Source organism: Oncorhynchus keta, chromosome 10 (assembly GCF_023373465.1).
Source record: "Oncorhynchus keta strain PuntledgeMale-10-30-2019 chromosome 10, Oket_V2, whole genome shotgun sequence".
Taxonomy (NCBI): domain Eukaryota; kingdom Metazoa; phylum Chordata; class Actinopteri; order Salmoniformes; family Salmonidae; genus Oncorhynchus; species Oncorhynchus keta.
In genome coordinates this window covers 35,835,711-35,853,973 of record NC_068430.1, presented here as the reverse complement: position 1 = coordinate 35,853,973, position 18,263 = coordinate 35,835,711, and the positions used below count along the sequence as shown (strand labels likewise).

Sequence of the window (18,263 nt, the reverse complement as noted above, 5' to 3'; positions counted from 1 at the left end):
CTCATTCACCTCTTTAGATTTGTGTGTATTAGGTAGTTGTTGGGGAATTGTTAGATATTACTGCACCATAAGAACTACAAGCACAAGCATTTCGCTACACTCCATTAACATCTGCTAACCACGTGTATGTGACAAATGAAATGTGATTTGATTTGAACGCCGGAGTGAGACTACAATTTCAGGGAAACACTACATTTTCCATGAAGCAAAGTAGGTGGGCGTTTTTCGCAACGGGCTGGCACTGCTAAATTGGGAGCATAGGGGATTGGGAGGTGAAAGAACTGTCTTCGTTTTGTCGGCCAGACTGAGGAACTTCACGCTGTTACGGGTGTGGCTTTGTACGTGATAAATCTTTACGAAGAGAAGAATGCATAACGGCACTTAACGACTAAATTAAACACAGAGGAAGAAGAGAAAATAGAATAGCTTCTTCACAGTGGGTATGTGAATTTTGGTTACATTGCAAGTTGGCAACGGAATCCATCTGCTCTGCCGTCTTCACAGCTGGAATACTTTTTACTGAAGTTCCGTGGGCCCATTTCCTGGCGTTGTAACCTGCGAGGCTGATCTTGAAAAGTGAACTTGACTGATTTTATTGACGCGCCTCAAAAGAAATTGTTGTTACTCAAATAGTGTCCGCGTAATGACAGACAAATTACTTTTCCGTATTGGCTTGGATAGCATGTCACTGGGGTTGAAAAAATAGGCGTCAAATTTGGCTTTGGAATATTAAAAACGAGTCAACATCTGGAATAGAACTGAATTGGGACTAAATCGAATAAAGTATTTGTTTGCTGGTTTGTGGACGAATCAAACTTATATCCCAGTCGTTTTTCTCAAAAGGGAAGTTTAATTTCTCAACCTCACAACACTGTTCTGGGAACGCTTTTTTTTTCAAACGCTCCCAGGCATACAGTCCTAAATAGGCAACATTTTTTGTGTGATATTGTCCGAAAAACAGCAGTCCTGAAGCGTGCACTTGGAACCATGGGGTGCACAGTGAGTCAGGAAGATAAAGCTGCACAAGAGCGGTCCAAAATGATTGACAAAAACCTTCGAGAAGATGGGGAGAAGGCGGCGAGAGAAGTGAAACTGCTCCTGTTGGGTATGTACCATCAAGCACTCCATTCTAATGTCTGAATCCAATCGATGTAGAATCGCATGAACACTTGCTACATTGTATGCAGTTGCGGTGTTGTGAGCTGGCGATATTTTATTTGAATTGTAATTTTGCGACGTAACGGGCGTTGATTAGTCTCAACCCAATCATAAGCCTCAGTTTGACTGTTGCCTAGTTTCGGGTTTTCGAGACTAGGCATCATGATGCATAGAGGACATTTTCGTGGTAAAGCTTTGAGGTCCAGAATGTGCGCGGAGGACTAGGCCATGTATCCTGCGACGCTACCGAATCTCTCTCATTAACCATTTTGATGTACAGCTAGACGCGTTTTTGTCTAATTTCATAGAAGGTTCTCTAGCCTCCAGTGCGCAACTGGAACAGAGTAGGCTAGTCAGAACCAGTAAACACAAATTTGAGCCCGCGCTCCTCCTGCTGTCATACATTAGGGGAATGCCTCACCACCAGAATTTTCTCAACTCTTCAAGTATTCGAAATAGAAAAGTCGTGCGTTGACGGAATGTTATGTCGAGGTTTTATTACAGTCAAGTAGCAGACCGTAAAAACTATCATATCCTAACCTGAAATGACACCAACAATCTAGTGGTTTCTAAATGATACCAGCATAATGTAGCCTTTAGGCCCAGGTCTGAAAGGTTGTATACTGTTAAGTGATTGATAATTCTAAGGTCTGAACATGTCAAGTATAATGAAATACTTAATTTGCCAGCCTTACCCAACAGTGCAGTATTCAATATCAAAATACCATAACTCATTAAATTAAAAAAAAGTAAGTACAATTCAAAACTGAAATGTGAGCTACAGTGTATACAGTGTCAGTGCCAGTACCACATTTACAATGTGCAGGGATACTTTAACTCAAATACTGCAGTATGTAAATGTAGGGAGGGATTAGGAGAAATTGAATGGTAGCAGGATAAATAATAATATTGTAAGCTAAGGGAATATTTCTGATTTGCTTTGATTGCTCTTCAGCTGTGCCTATTAATGATAACTACCTCATGGATGTAATGGGTTCTTCAGACCTCTCCAAGCAGTGGTAGATCATTCACGGCATGTGTCATTGTAGGTCCTAATCGATAATGATTAACCGCAAGCAATAGACTCTGGCTTACAGTTTTGCAGTCTGTGAAGTGCTCACTATGTTAGAGAATTGAAACATTACAAATATCTTTGGTTGGCTTCATTTTATTCTGTTGTCTGTACTCTGGATCTGTTCTAACTCATAACACCCCCACTTGTTGCAATCAATGTAAACCTCAAGGTTGCGTCAAAGCCGATTTGATAGTGACTTTGGTTAGTCAGGTTCTTCGGTAATACCAGCATGTACAAAAACGAGCTGTGTCCACCTTAGGGCACTGTAATAAAGTTTAATTAACGTGGTGTAAGTGTGTGTGTTTGCGCTGTCAACTGAACTGAGTGTGACGGAGTAGGGACTGTCATGACAGACAGTCCTTTGGATCCTCGGATTCTAGTGCCATGACTTCTCTGCCAGGTTTATTTTTTTGACTGAGGTCATATCATAGCCACCCTCTTAACCCCCCCCCCCATGCTGAACAGTGACAGTGAAGTCTTGCTTCATGTGCACTTTGCTCCCATTCTCTGTATTGTTTTGATAGAAGCACAGGGCTCCTGTTAGGAATATGTTGGAGGCCAAACAGCCAGCCAAAGCATGTGCTTGAGCCAAAACCAAACACTCTGTTAATGTCCTGACGAATGGTGATCGGTGTGAGCGTCAGAAAATAAGCTTATGACTCTAAATGCTTCCTGAGAACTGAAAGGTGAGGTAAGAGGGAATCCTGGCATTATCTTGAAAATAATGACATTACATTGATTTTAGAGCTTTTTAATGGAAATCCCAAAGCCGACAAGGGTAAATGTTCAATTGCCAAAACATTGACAATATTCCATTGTCTCTGATAAGGTCCACATTGGGTAGACAACAATAGAACAATAGGTGATTATAAATAAAATACTTCCGTTATGTATATTACTTAGTTTTTATTTGATTACTTTAAGGAATGAAAAATAATCATCTCATATACAGTGGGGCAAAAAAGTATTTAGTCAGCCACCAATTGTGCAAGTTTTCCCACTTGAGAGATGAGAGGTGAGAGGCCTGTAATTTTCATCATGGGTACACTTCAACTATGACAGACAAAATGAGAGAAAAATCCAGAAAATCCCATTATAGTATTTTTAATGAATTTATTTGCAAATAATGGTGGAAAATAAGAATTTGGCTACAAACAAGCAAGATTTCTGGCTCTCACAGACCTGTAACTTCTTCTTTAAGAGGCTGTCCTCCACTAGTTACCTGTATTAATGGCACCTGTTTGAACTTGTTATCAGTATAAAAGACACCTGTCCACGACCTCAAACAGTCACACGCCAAACTCCACTATGGCCAAGACCAAAGAGCTGTCAAAGGACACCAGAAACAAAATTGTAGACCTTAACTCAGTTTTTCACAATTCCTGAAATTTAATCCTAGTAAAAATCCCTGTTTTAGGTCAGTAGGATCACCATTTTATTTTAAGAATGTGAAATGTCAGAATAATAGGAGATAATTATTTGTTTCAGCATTTTTTTTTCTTCATCACATCTCCAGTGGGTCAGAAGTTTACATGCACTCATTTGTATTTGATAGCATTGCCTTTTAAATTGTTTAACTTGGGTCAAATGTTTTGGGTGAATTTTGGCCCATTCCTCCTGACAGAGCTGGTGTAACTGAGTCAGGTTTGTAAGGCCTCCTTGCTCGCACACGCTTTTTCAGTTCTGCCCACAAATTGTCTATAAGGATTGAGGTCAGGGCTTTGTGATGGCCACTCCAATACCTTGATGTCCTTAAGCCATTTTGCCACAAATTTGGAAGGTATGCTTGGAGTCATTGTCCATTTGGAAGACCCATTTGCAACCAAGCTTTAACTTGCTGACTGATGTCTTGATGTTGCTTCAATATATCCACATAATTTTCCATCCCCGTGATGCCATCTATTTTGTGGAGTGCACCAGTCCCTCCTACAGCAAAGCTCCCCCACAACATGACGCTGCCACCCCGTGCTTCACGGTTGGGATGGTGTTCGGCTTGCAAGCCTCCCCCTTTTTTCCCTCCAAACAAAATGATGGTCATTATGGCCAAACAGTTCTATTTTTGTTTCATCAGACCAGAGGACATTTCTCCAAAAAGTACATCTTTGTCTCCATGTGCAGTTGCAAACTGTAGCCTGGCTTTTTTATTGAGGTTTTGGAGCAGTGGCTTTTTCCTTGCTGAGCGGCCTTTCAGGTTATGTCGATATAGGACTTGTTTTACTGTGGATATAGATACATTGGTACCAGTTTCCTCCAACTTCTTCACAGGGTCCTTTGCTGTTGTTCCGGGATTGATTTGCACTTTTCACACAAACGTACGTTCATCTCTAGGAGACAGAATGCATCTCCTTCCTGAGCGGTATGACTGCTGCGTAGGTCCAATGGTGTTTATTGATTGTACAGAAGAAAGTGGTACCTTCAGACGTTTGGAAATTTCTCCCAAGGATGAACCAGACTAGTAGAGGTCTACAATTTTTTTTGATGTCTTGGCTGATTTCTTTTGATTTTCCCATGATGTCAAGCAAAGAGGCACTGAGTTTGAAGGTAGCCCTTGAAATGCATCCACATGTACACTCCCAATTGACTCAAATGATGTGAATTAGCCTATCAGAGGCTTCTAAAGCTATGACATTTGCTATTTCCTGAAGACATTGCATTTTTGGATTAAATGCTGCATTGCCCCTACAAAGCGTTATCAGATTGAATCCCGGCCTTGGACTCTATTCGATCAGGTCCAGTGACTCATATTTGGGATTAAGTCCGATATGGCATTCTTCCTCTACAGCTAGAATGCATGTTTGAATGATCAATCGGACTAGTTTTTATTTTACACTGTGAACATTGCCTTTGTTAAAAGCATTAGCCAAGGTTTAAAGGTAAAGTCTGATTGAGCTGACATATGCAGTGTTTTCCGTGAATGCTTTCTATGTGAAAGCGGGAACTTTGCCCTTAAAAGGTGCATCGCCGAAAAAGTGCCACCGACTTGAAACTCAGTCCTAAAATGAACAAGGCTGCGTTGTCTTTATTCAAGGTGGATCACTGGAGGAGCTTGCAGGATAAAGTGTGTTGGATCAGTTCTTGACAGGTTCCAATCACACATTCCGTCCTTGGCTTGGACTTGTAAACTAAAGTCAGTGTGACATCCTCTCAGAAGTGCAACATCTCACCTCTTCCTAGAAGCCCTTTTAGGTCCCTTATTTGGTGCGGTGGTAACCTGCAGAACAGCTGAGAAAAGCCTTACCACTATATCCTGTTGGCTTGACGAAGCCAGGGAGAAACCTCCTCCCGCCTGTTTGTCCGTGATAAGTGTCTTCTGAACTATTCCCCTCCCACCACCACCAGATGCTATTTTTGGACCGTTTAGCAGATAGAAGGGAATGATGGACCAAGAGTTGGGGCTGAACCAGGAGTTGGGGCTGAACCAGGAGTTGGGGCTGAACCAGGAGTTGGGGCTGAACCAGGAGTTGGGGCTGAACCAGGAGTTGGGGCTGAACCAGGAGTTGGGGCTGAACCAGGAGTTGGGGAATGCTAAAAGGAAAACTACTACGTTAGTCAGAACCTCAGCTTTGACATGGGTGTTTGTAGCTAGAGTAATTTATTGCAATATATTGAGTTCATCCCTCAAACACTCCAGTGTTCATTAACAGGAAGCACACGTTCAATGACTTCCCTTCAGGTTTTGGGCTTTGATTGACATTTAATCTCCTACCCCCAGCAGCTTGAGCATCTGTGAATTCCGTCACTATTTATTTTTTATGTTCTTCGATTATTTGTATTTTTTGGTTTGTTATTGACTTTTTTAACCTCCCATTTTCAGTTAAGCTGGGATGGAAATTTCCCTTGGCAGCGTCTTCCTCTCCTTTAAACTGTGTGAGAGTGGCAGCTCGGTTTGTGTGAACATGTCTGAACAGTTCACAGGCTTTGCTTAAGACACACACACACACCTTTTCTCTCTCACGCTCTGTCTATATGTGTGTGTGTGTGTGTGTGTGTGTGTGTGTGTTATATATGAACACATTGCTTATAGGCATGCCTTGCATTTATGTAAATACAGACACATGCTTGCATGGCCACACGATACGCGGGCAAGGCAATGTAAGTGCTGTTATGTCTAAGCAAGGTTATTTAATGTCTGAAAGTGTGCACTGTCTACATCCACGTTCCTCCCCTGCTGTCTGCTTGACAGGGATGAGGTGATTTTTTAAGGAAGCAAGGTGGAAACAAAGGACGTCTTCTTCACAGGACATGACTAGATGTTTTTTAAATGTTTTTTTTATTGGACTATGGCTGAGGAATGCTGGTCTCGGGGGATGAAACCTTGTCTATTTTAAGTTGGGAGGAAACGACGGATATGGGAGCCCTGTTATTTCCATTGGTAATGAAACTATAGGAGTACTCTTTCATGACATGACATGCAGCACATGTACTTCATTGTGTTACAGCAAACCAGTAGGACTGAAACAACTCGCCCAGACTTTTTGTGCTTCCAGGCCAAATGTATCAGGCATTCTGTCTTGTGCCAGTGCACTGTGGTGACATGACTCAATGTATGATGCAACTCATTTACATTTGAGAGAAGTCTTGATTGTAATAGAAAAGCCTGTTGTTTTTTTTTGCGTGTGAGTATGTGTCAGTGTTGAGGCATACTTTGACACCACTGTTGCTGCTCTAGAAAGAGGGACTGCTGACGTAGGATCGCTTCAAGCAGCAATTACTTCTCTCTTCCTCACCAGCCTAGACTCTCCTGCCCACAGACGGGGGGATTAACACAACACCAAATCAGCATTCATTCCCTCTTCCTCTATTTTTTTTTTTCTTCTTTTTCTTCAGCTTTCCACAACATCTGAGGCCCTAAAGAATGGACCTGTCTTCTGTCCCCCTCATGGTGGGGCTCAGGGCAACCTAGAGGAAATCGCTCAAGCCTATTACTGTTAATACAGTTGCCACCTCCCATAGACATGGCCTCGGAGTGCAGAAATCAATGCTAGCTAACTGATTTACAGATTGAGCTGCCATTTTTAATGTAGGGAGATGAGCTGTCTGTGACCACCACCCAGGCACTCTCATATCTATCACTGGGGAAACACTACACCAGCCAAGTACCACGTCTGATGCACATACCTCTCCTTTTCCGGGAGTGCTTTTCCGCCCAGAACTCAACGTCAACTGTTGTGGCTGTGTGTGTTCATTCTCTAAGAATAAAGAAGAAAGCCGATGTTTGCCGAGCTGACTTGTGTCAAAGCTGTTCTTCAAATCATCTAAGCAGGCGATATCCTCCTGTAGCTTCATGGAGAACAAACGGCTGCCTTTATTTCTCTAATTGCCTTGATTGAGTCTCTTCCAAACACTGTCTTGATCACACTGAGAGGCTGTATTGACCTACCTGCTGGTGGTGAGCGTCATCATCCACTGGAGCGAGGCCCAGACTGAAACCTGAGAAACAGCCATGGTGTGATCTTAAGACCAGCGTGCTAGAGCCTCCGAGGCATGGCTGCCGTCGTCACTTTGAACATAAACCTGCAGACACCTATTAGCTGTGTGTGTGTGTGTGGTTAGATTGGTTCTTCCTGGAAAATGGTTGTTTATCAGACCTGGCTGCTTTTCTAACCGTTTCCTTACCAATATAACAATTGAGGCGCAGTTGAGTTTTAGCTGAAGTATGTAGCCTACACGCTTGATTTAATTGAGTGGAGGTTGAGTGGAGTTTCCAGTAGCAGCCCACTCCACAGTGGTGTGAAAGTATTCCAGAACTGTCCAAGGCACTGCATCTCAATGCTAAAGGTGACACTACAGGCCCTGGTTTGATTCCAGGCTGTATCACAAATGGCCATGATTGGGAGTCCCGTAGGGCGGTGCACAATTGGGTTTGGGCGGATTAGGCCATCGTTGTAAATAAGAATTTGTTCTTACATTAACTGACTTGCCTAGTTAAATAAAATGCAAACAAATGAAAGATGTCGAGTGTAAATGTCATGCTATAATAGCTACATGAGGAGACATGTTCTATAGCTACCTGTATGAGCCCTGCATAAACCAGGCTTAGTCCCCCTTATTACAGCTGGTAGCAGAGTTCTGTGGGCTGGAGGGTAATTACAGTACACTGATTACAGATGGAGCAGTGGTTCTGTAAGGAACAGAGTCTGTCTGACCCTGTCTGCTGACATCAACAAACGTCCCTCTCTATGACTGCTGCTCCCAGCGACTCAGACATGACTGCGAGCACACCCAGACATGACTGCGAGCACACCCAGACATGACTGCGAGCACACCCAGACATGACTGCGAGCACACCCAGACATGACTGCGAGCACACCCAGACATGACTGCGGGCACACCCAGACATGACTGCGGGCACACCCAGACATGACTGCGGGCACACCCAGACATGACTGCGGGCACACCCAGACATGACTGCGGGCACACCCAGACATGACTGCGAGCACACCCAGACATGACTGCGAGCACACCCAGACATGACTGCGAGCACACCCAGACATGACTGCGGGCACACCCAGACATGACTGCGGGCACACCCAGACATGACTGCGGGCACACCCAGACATGACTGCGGGCACACCCAGACATGACTGCGGGCACACCCAGACATGACTGCGAGCACACCCAGACATGACTGCGAGCACACCCAGACATGACTGCGAGCACACCCAGACATGACTGCGGGCACACCCAGACATGACTGCGAGCACACCCAGACATGACAATAAAGATCTAGTGAAATCAGTCTAGTCTAAGGTTGTATTATTACTATTCACAGCCGGGTGCTGAAATGACGACGAAGCTTTAGAGGGAGATATGTTCAGCAAGTTAGCTCCAGCGCATGTTTGAAGATGTGATACTGTTTACAAGTAGGCTATATTTGCAGCGTTCCATTTGTAGTGCCACCCATTTTCCAGTGAGACGTGGTGGTTATGAGATCATCTGTGCCAAGGGGGAGGTAAACATCCTGTAATTACAGTGTGAGTTGTGAGGATAAAGCCTGGTCCTGCAGACACTAGGTCTCCATGTGGGTCCACTGGGACCCTCCAACTAACAGCACGGATAACTGGATACATACTCTGCTGTTGAATCCTCTACTCTCCTCTGCTCCCTCCCTTCGCTGTCCCTCTCTGCCTCAACCTACACTGACAATATCTTCAATTCTCCCTGGTTGCTTAATAAGAACACCAGAATATCATCCTGACGATTTCAGTGATGAGAAAAGGCCATTGGGGCCCGTTTGGGCTTGCTGTTTTTGTATCTGAACAAAAATATAAACGCAACATGTAAAGTGTTGGTCCCATGTTTCATGAGCTGAAATTTAAAAAATATGTTCCGTATTCACAAATAGCTTATTTTTTTATAATTTTGTGCACAAATGTGTCCATGTTAGTGAGCATTTCTCCTTTGCCAAGATGATATGCCACACCTGTCAGGTGGATGTATTAAGAAGCTGATTTAAACGGCATGATCATTACACAGGTGCAACTTACATTGGGGACAATAAAAGCCCACTTTTAAAATGTGCAGTTTAGTCACACAACACATTGCTGTAGATCTCTCAAGTTTTGAGGGAGTGTGCCATTGGCATGCTTACTGCAGGATTGTCCACCAGAGCTGTTGCCGGAGAATTGACATTTCTCTACCATAAGTTTCCGCCAATGTCGTTTTAGAGAATTTGGCAGCACGTCCATCTGGCCTCACAACTGCAGACCACATGTAACCACGCCAGCCCAGGACCTCCATATCCAGCTTCACCTGCAGGATTGTCTAAAGGGGTTTGAGGGGATGCCTAGGAGTATTCTGTCTGTAATAAAGCCCCTTTTGTAGGAAAAAAAACATTGATTGGCTGGGCCTGGCTCCCCAGTTGGTGCACCCTTACAGAGTCATGTGAAATCCATAGATTAGGGTCTAACTGTAACTCAGTAAAATCTGAAATAGTTTCATATTGCGTTTTTATATTTTTGTTTGTTGTATGTAAAGATGTGTCAGCTGTAGCTGTACTAAACACACACACACCCAGACAGCCCTGTGCTGTGTTCTGCTGAGGTAGGCTCTGCTCTGGTCTGGTCACGCTGTGGTGTGAGAGGCAGGGACAGGGCTCATTTTGGCTGTGCCGTTTACCTCTAACGTCTCTGTGTGGGAGAGCAAAGTGGGCACTGCTGCATGTTAGTCTGCAGATGGGCCTGTACAGCAATATAGGAACTGTTGACTCATTACAAAAGTGTGTGTTTTTGCTTGGCCCATAGGCAACAATCTACCAAAGGTCTACTTTGCTCCACTGTTCTGTCATGTGGCCCCAGGACAAGAGAAGTCTTTGTCTGTTCCAGATATAGCCCTGGTTGCCTTGCCTGCCACCATACACTAGCATGACCCTTTCAATCTCTGGACCACTCTGAAATCACAACCGATTTGCCAACGGCTACAAACCTCTATTGAATCCCAAGTCCACAACCTCTTAAAGGCGTCCTCATGCTTCCCAGCCAAAAGAGTTCAGGAAGAGTTTGTGCATATATTATGACATTTTGTCATGTCTGTTGTTTTGTTTCGGGCACACAATGTTTTCTGAAGGCAAACAGAAGTAGGTAGCAGAAGTCTACGCAACTTCCGTTGGTGATTGGTCAACAGAGGGGTCCTTCAATAATGTCTTTGTCATTCAACGAGAGATGACTCAGTTTCATCAATTTAAAAAAAAAAAATTTGTTGCCAAATACTGGACTGAACATCTCAGTTAGATGTAAAATTGTGCGACTAAGATCTCCTCTGCAAAAACATCAAAACGAATGACACTTGTGGAAGTGTATATTGGCTACAGCCTCTTGAAATGCACAAACAGTCCTGTTGCTGCTGCTTTTTCTAGTTCTCCAAACAAAGGTCTTAAGGGACTATGCATGTAATCTCTCCTCTCTCACAGCACCCCTCCGCTCCATCATGACAACTCCCTCCATCCCCTCTCCTCAAAAAATACACTATGATTAATGATAACTTGGTATATACACAGGGTACCAGTGCAGGGGTATGAGGTAATGTAGGTAGATATGTACATGGAACTAGGAATAAAGTGTCAGTTAACAGTAGCAGCAGCGTATGTGTGAGTCAAAGGTTAGGGAAAAAGGATCAATGCAGATAGTCCGGGTAGCTATTTGGTAAACTATTTAACTAACTATTTAGCAGTATTCTGACTTGGGTAGAAGCTGTTCAGTGTCCTGTTGGTTCCAGACTTGCTACATTGGTACTGCTTGCCGTGTGGTAGCAGAGAGAACAGTCTATGACCTTGGTTGGCTGGAGTCATTGAACATTTTCTAGGGCCTTCTGTCTGACACCAACTGGTATAGAGGTCCTGGATGGAAGGGAGCGCGACCCCAGTGATATACTGGGCCATACGCAATACCCTCTGTAGCGCCTTGCGATCAGATCCTAAGCAGTTGCCATACCAAGCTGTTATGCAGCCAAGATGCTCTGTGGTGCAGCTGTAGAACTTTTGCGGATCTGCATGACCATGCCACATTTTTTTTCAACCTCCTGAAGGGGACATGGCATTGTCTTCTGTCTTCACGACTGTGTTGGTGTGTTTGGACCATGATAGATTCTTAGTGATGTGGACCCCGAGAAACGTTATGCTCCCGCTCCACTACAGCCCCGTCAATGTGATGGTGTGCTCGGCTCTCAGTTTCCTGCTGTCCATGATCACCTCCTTTGTTTTGCTGACGTTAAGGGAGAGGTTTAGTGTGTTAGCACCACAATGCCAGGTCTCCTACCTCCTCCCTATAGGCTGTCATATCGTCATTGTTTTGGCCTACCACCGCCGTGCTGTCGGCAAACTTAATGATGGTGTTGGAGTCGTGCGCAGACAAGTAGTCATGGGTGAACTGGGAGTACACAAGGGGACTAAGCACTCACCCCTGAGGGGCCCTCCTTGTCGAGGGTCAACGTGGTGAATGTGTTGTTGCCTACCCTTTCAACCGGGGGAATTGCGTCCGTAATTCCAGGATCCAGTTGCAGAGGGACGTGTTCAGTCCCAGGGACCTTAGCTTAGTGATGAGCTTGGAGGGCACTATGGTGTTGAACACTGAGCTGTAGTCAAGGAACAGCATTCTCACGTAGGTGTTCCTTTTGTCCAAGTAGGAAAGGGCACTGTTGAGTGCAATAGAGCATGCGTCATCTGTGGATCTGTTGTAGCTGTTTTCATGGCTACAAATGTGAGCGCTACTGAGCCGTAGTCATTTAAAACCGGTTACATATGTGTTCTTGGGCACAGGGGCTATGGTGGTCTGCTTGACGCATGTAGGTATTACAAACTGGGTCAGGGAGAGAGAGAAAATGTCAGTGAACACACTTGGAGATGATAGGATAAAAGGAGAGTGAAGATGGCTGGAGAGATGGAAGGGCAGTGAGGGAGAGGAGGCTGGATGATGAGAATAGAGAAGGGCTATGACAGGAGGATAGTATCTCTGTGGTGAGATGTCAGTGCTCCTGTGTATAGCGCCCGGGGTTGAGCTGTTTAATCAGCAGGGTGGCTTTGCCAAACCACAGCCCTCACTGCTGCCATTGTTCACAGCTCAGCCCTAATCTGATCTTCTCAAGTGTCCTATTTTCCCCCCCTTCAATACAATAATTGAGGTGTGTGTGTGTGTGTGTGTGTGTGTGTGTGTGTGTGTGTGTGTGTGTCAGAGGGAGGGGAAGTTAGAGTTTTAAGTAGCTGCCAGAGCAGAAGAGTGACGCTCACTCTTAGACGATCTCAAATTATTTGAAGCATCTCTTGCTGTGTGTATTTCTGTTCTTTCCGCTCGGTCTTGGTTGGTACCGGCGTGATATGAGGTTTCTTATAGGTTCATATCTCTAACAAAGGAAAGGAAGAGCGCAGGGTGGCACTGGTAATGTGCTGATAATCACTGTCCTCGTCCTGTTACTTTTCACTCCTCAACCCTCCCAGAGGGAGCATTTTAATGTATCTGGTGGAATAACTTAAGCCCCACACCTAACCTGAACCTTGATACAACTGAGCCATCTACGGTACACTACCGCTCTGAGAAGTCTTTTGATCAGCTATAACCCATGGCCAGGGCCTAGTATGACTGTTTTTATAAGGACTTTTCCTGGTCATGTAAGTGTTATGGGGACAACTTTATCAGTTCCTGCATTTGAAAAAAACTATACAAAGATCAGCTTTATTGCAGATTGTAACTTCTATCAATGTAATTGTCAGCTTCATTTCCAATCCCCCATATTGTTTTTGGTAAATATATATTTTCCTTTTATATTCCCGTAATTGGAATAAACTAATGGACAACAGAAGTTAGGCTTCTACTTCCAGGTTATACATTTTATGGACACAGTATATTTGATTTATTTTTTAAACTAATTTGTCCCACCCTTCAGCTCTCCTCAGCCCCTCCCATCTATCTCTGAACACCATCCAGTCCCAGCTCCCCTCAGCCCCTCCCATCTATCTCTGAACACCATCCAGACCCAGCTCCCCTCAGCCCCTCCCATCTATCTCTGAACACCATCCAGACCCAGCTCCCCTCAGCCCCTCCCATCTATCTCTGAACACCATCCAGACCCAGCTCCCCTCAGCCCCTCCCATCTATCTCTGAACACCATCCAGACCCAGCTCCCCTCAGCCCCTCCCATCTATCTCTGAACACCATCCAGACCCAGCTCCCCTCAGCCCCTCCCATCTATCTCTGAACACCATCCAGTCCCAGCTCCCCTCAGCCCCTCCCATCTATCTCTGAACACCATCCAGTCCCAGCTCCCCTCAGCCCCTCCCATCTATCTCTGAACACCATCCAGTCCCAGCTCCCCTCAGCCCCTCCCATCTATCTCTGAACACCATCCAGTCCCAGCTCCCCTCAGCCCCTCCCATCTATCTCTGAACACCATCCAGTCCCAGCTCCCCTCAGCCCCTCCCATCTATCTCTGAACACCATCCAGTCCCAGCTCCCCTCAGCCCCTCCCATCTATCTCTGAACACCATCCAGTCCCAGCTCCCCTCAGCCCCTCCCATCTATCTCTGAACACCATCCAGTCCCAGCTCCCCTCAGCCCCTCCCATCTATCTCTGAACACCATCCAGTTTCTATTAGCCATAATAAAGGGATCGCTTTTTTGACTTTACACTCCTGTGGACTATAGTTTTATCTTACCTTGATTATTGTCCAGTCATATGGTCAAGTGCTGCAAAGAAAGACCTAATTAAGCTGAAGCTGTTCCAGGACAAAATGGCTCGTCATTGTAATCAGAGGGCTGATATTAATACTATTCATACCAGTGTCTCTTGGCTAAAAGTTGAGGAAAGACTGAGTCACTTGTTTTTATAAGAAATGTGTTGTGGAAATTCCAAATTGTTTGCATAGCACACACTTACCCCACCAGACATGCCACCAGGGGTCTTTTCACAGTCCCCGGGTCCAGAACAAATTCAAGGAAACGTACAGTATTATGCAGAGCCATGAGCGCATGAAATTACCTACCATCTTATATAGCGCAAGTGAACAGCAAACCTGGTTTCCAAAAACAAATTAAGCACCACAAGGCTCAACGGTTCTCCCCATGTGACCTACTTGTTGAGTGTAAAGTATGTACTGACATGCATGTGGTAGATGCGCGCACACACACACTACATGTTAATGTTTTTAAATGTATTTCAATTGACAAATTCTTTGTCTGGACCCCTGTAAGACTAGCTGTCACCATTGGCGTCGGTTAATGGGGATCCTAATAAATCAAAGTATTCTTGATCGATTTGACTATGACTTCTCAAATCACCCAGCAGTGCTATTTGTAGAGTCGGTGGGAATAGCTTGGATATCTGCGGGAGGTATGCCTGGACTGCAGCAGGCCAGGGGGCCTAGGTGTTAATGTTGTGACAGCTGGCCCGTCAAGACAGTAATTGATAGGTCAATTTGTTTTGATAGTGCAGTCCTTTTGCAGGAGATCCTGTCTGGCAACTGGACCAGTGGGAATGGGACAGGGACTAAATTAGCCGCTCATATTAACCAGAATAATCATGTTATTTCTACTGGCTGGTATTCTGTCCTTTAATGTGACTGACATCTCACTTTCTTCGGTTTAGAAAACCATATAGGACATTGGTGCTGTTGGGCTCTTGTGAAAAACTCATACTCTATGAGCACCGCTGCCAAATGACCTAATAATTTTATATATTCCTCCGATGCTCCAAAAGGCTGCAAGAAATCAAATTGAGGGCACAAAATTGGACTTGGTTTGAAATTTAAACATGGGATTTTCTATGTGGAAATGTTTTAATTGAAACTATTCACAGCTCCCCTCACTGTATGAAGATCCTCCCTGGATATATAACAATTTTACGGTTGTAGAATTAGTCGTGCAAAGATGGAGTAAATTAAGCCCCAAACTTGATGACTGCGTGGGACTGATTTCTTCATCCCGCTCTCGCTGGCTTTCTGTCCGACTCCCACCCGCTCCTGCAAGAACTTGTCCCGAACCCGACCGCAGTCCCGCAATGTTATTTTAGTTGTATGTGATGCAGCACGCTTGCCAGCCATGGTCCCATCAATTTTGCACCCTATAGGCAATATCAGAATGCGCAAAAATAACCTACGAAATTGGGTAAATTACCAGAGATTCTCATGTGGGCCATTTTTTACATTAGGCTATCGGTATTACTGGGCCATAGGCCTATCAGCCAATAGGCTAGACATCATTTGAAGAGCGTGTTGTTGGAGAGAGCAGTCACTTGCACTTTCTCTTGAGCTACATTTTGCATATAGGATATAGCCTACCTTTTTAGGAGCAGGACGGTTTGCAGGCAGAGACAAAATGGGTAATCAATATTTATTAAAAAGGTAAGCGCAAGGCTCGCTCACCTGCTCCTAAATTGGGAAAGGTAACTATGACGTGCCCAGGCAGTCTACCATTTAATTTTGACCACATATACTGAAGGTGTACTTTAACTCGCATGCCAAACTAGGTGAGGAACTTGAAGCAGCGAGTGCCGAGTGTGTGTGAATAATGCAATGGCGCTTTTTAATACAATAAGTAGGCTAACATGTAGTCTACAAAGCAGAAAGATTAATGCTCGAGGGAATGCAGCCCTCTAGCCCAAGCCATCACTATGTATCAGCACATCTTTTCAGTACATTCTCTTTTTCTGTCTTCGCTCACATGGAAGCATTTAGTTAACTCTTAAGGTTAAAATAACTGCCTAGTGCAGATGTTGATTAAAAAAAAACACTGCTATATCACCTAAATATTAATCTCATGTAGTGAGCTTCCTCTACTTTGTTATATTCCATGCAATCCACCGTCAAGGCTTTTGACTCTCTCTGTTCCACACAAACTTTAAATGCTCTTGCCTGTAGCCGTGCCTTTTTTTTTTCTCTTTCGTTTGAATTTGTTGCTGCTGTCGGAACAGATGATGTCATAGCCCCCCATGTGTTACTTCCTCCTTCGGCTGGCTGCAGTTACAAGTAAAACAGAAGTAGATGCTTATCCTTTGTTCGGCTGGCTCAGGAAACCAGCACACCCATCCTGTGTCAGTTGGCTGAGCCATGCACAGCTACAGGCTGACTCCAACTGACAAGACGCAACTAAAACTCTTTCTCCTTTAAGTGCTGTTAGCTTTTTAACACTCAAGTAAAACACCCAATGACTGCTGTCTATCCAGTCTGAATCAGCTGGCTGTCTTTGTCTGTTTTTAGTAGTTTTCTTCTCATCTTTGGAGTAGACCCACATTTGACATGTTAACCCAAAACATCTTCCTTTTCTCTGTGACATGTGTATGTGTGCATTACTCTGGGTCACTGACCAGACCACAGCTGGATAAAAATGTACTTATACTTTGCTAAACTGTTGACTTTGGCCCCTGACACTGATTGTTTCTCAATGCCTCTGTGCTCACTCATGATTCACGAACTGTCATTTATAGCCAGGGCTGTGGGAAGTACTGTGTGTATACAGTATAGGATTCTCCAGTAATTTGTGTGATTTGGTTTTTCTAGAATTTCAGGTAAAGCTGGGTGTGAATCAGAATGATGGGTTTCCTGGGAAAACAGATTTGCTCTTGGGAACTGAATCGCACCGGGTGCTATACATCATTTTCCATGGATTTGCCATTACAAGATTTACAAGTTCCCCTTTTGTATAGGACCTAGCATGATGTTGACAATTGTTCAATCCTCTATTTGACAAGTGAGAATTCTGCTAACAACTCCTCTACTGCGCATTATTAAGCCTTAGTCTTTAGTTTGATGAAAGAAAACTCCCCCTGGGCTATTAAGGATTTTGGAAAGAATGTGTGGACCATAATGAGTTTTTGTACTTTGGTGTGCTATTTTGTTTTCCACCCCATAAAAACAGCTCTTGAAACAGCAAGGAGCTGTGTGTGAGGCCCCATTTGGCCCAGCTGTGTGCCTGCTGCCCCATTTGGCCCAGCCCAGAGTGTGTAGTGCTGAAGCAGGTGTGTGAGGGAGAGTGAGATTTGAGGGGGGTGGATGGCACTCTGACAGTGACTGATCCAGAGTCTAAACTCCACATTTTCTGCTTGTACCCCAGACTTCACTTTACACGCAGCTAACAGAGCGCTGCAGAAAAGTGTAAGTCTCTGAAGTGTGTGTTAGTGCGTTATTATGCCTATTATATTTCCCTAGTGTACCACACACACCATTTTGTTTGCAGAAAATGTTGGGTATAAAGAGATTTTAGTGTTGCTGATAATTCTGCATTGAGTTTTTGTGTAGTGAAGAGGTAGAAAATGCTGACGCTGCTCCTAGGTCTGAATAGCACCGTTATCGACCCGAATTATGTCTTCTCTGAGGAAGGCTTCAATCAGCCAACCTGGCAAGCAGGAGGCTACAGGCACTCTGCCACCACAGCTGTGGGTGTGCGTGCCCTGAGGTCCCAGGATGACCCTGCTAGCGCCATAAACTAGACTAGAGCGGCCTCACTCAATGTCGGCGTGGCCTTTTCCAAGTGTGTGTATGTGTGTGTGTTCTGTGTGCTTCAATGTCTTTTTATGAGCACACACAGAGGGGTTTATGGGTAGTGTCTCC

General features: G+C 44.5%; 1 protein-coding gene across 3 annotated transcripts in view; it reads left to right on the top strand.

Moving 5' to 3' along the window:
• The first annotated feature begins 241 nt into the window (after positions 1 to 241).
• Positions 242 to 18,263, top strand: part of LOC118388603 (guanine nucleotide-binding protein G(i) subunit alpha-2-like) — a 109,464-nt gene continuing 91,442 nt past the window's right edge. The window contains exons 1-2 of one of the 3 annotated variants that reach the window (XM_035777826.2): positions 242 to 440; positions 962 to 1,105. In XM_035777826.2, coding sequence (XP_035633719.1) covers positions 988 to 1,105 — 118 coding nt within the window. In that variant the 5' untranslated portion in view covers positions 242 to 440; positions 962 to 987. Of the gene's footprint in view, positions 1,106 to 18,263 lie in introns of all 3 variants that reach the window. The other 2 variants (XM_052526944.1, XM_052526943.1) reach the window with 2 other exon arrangements.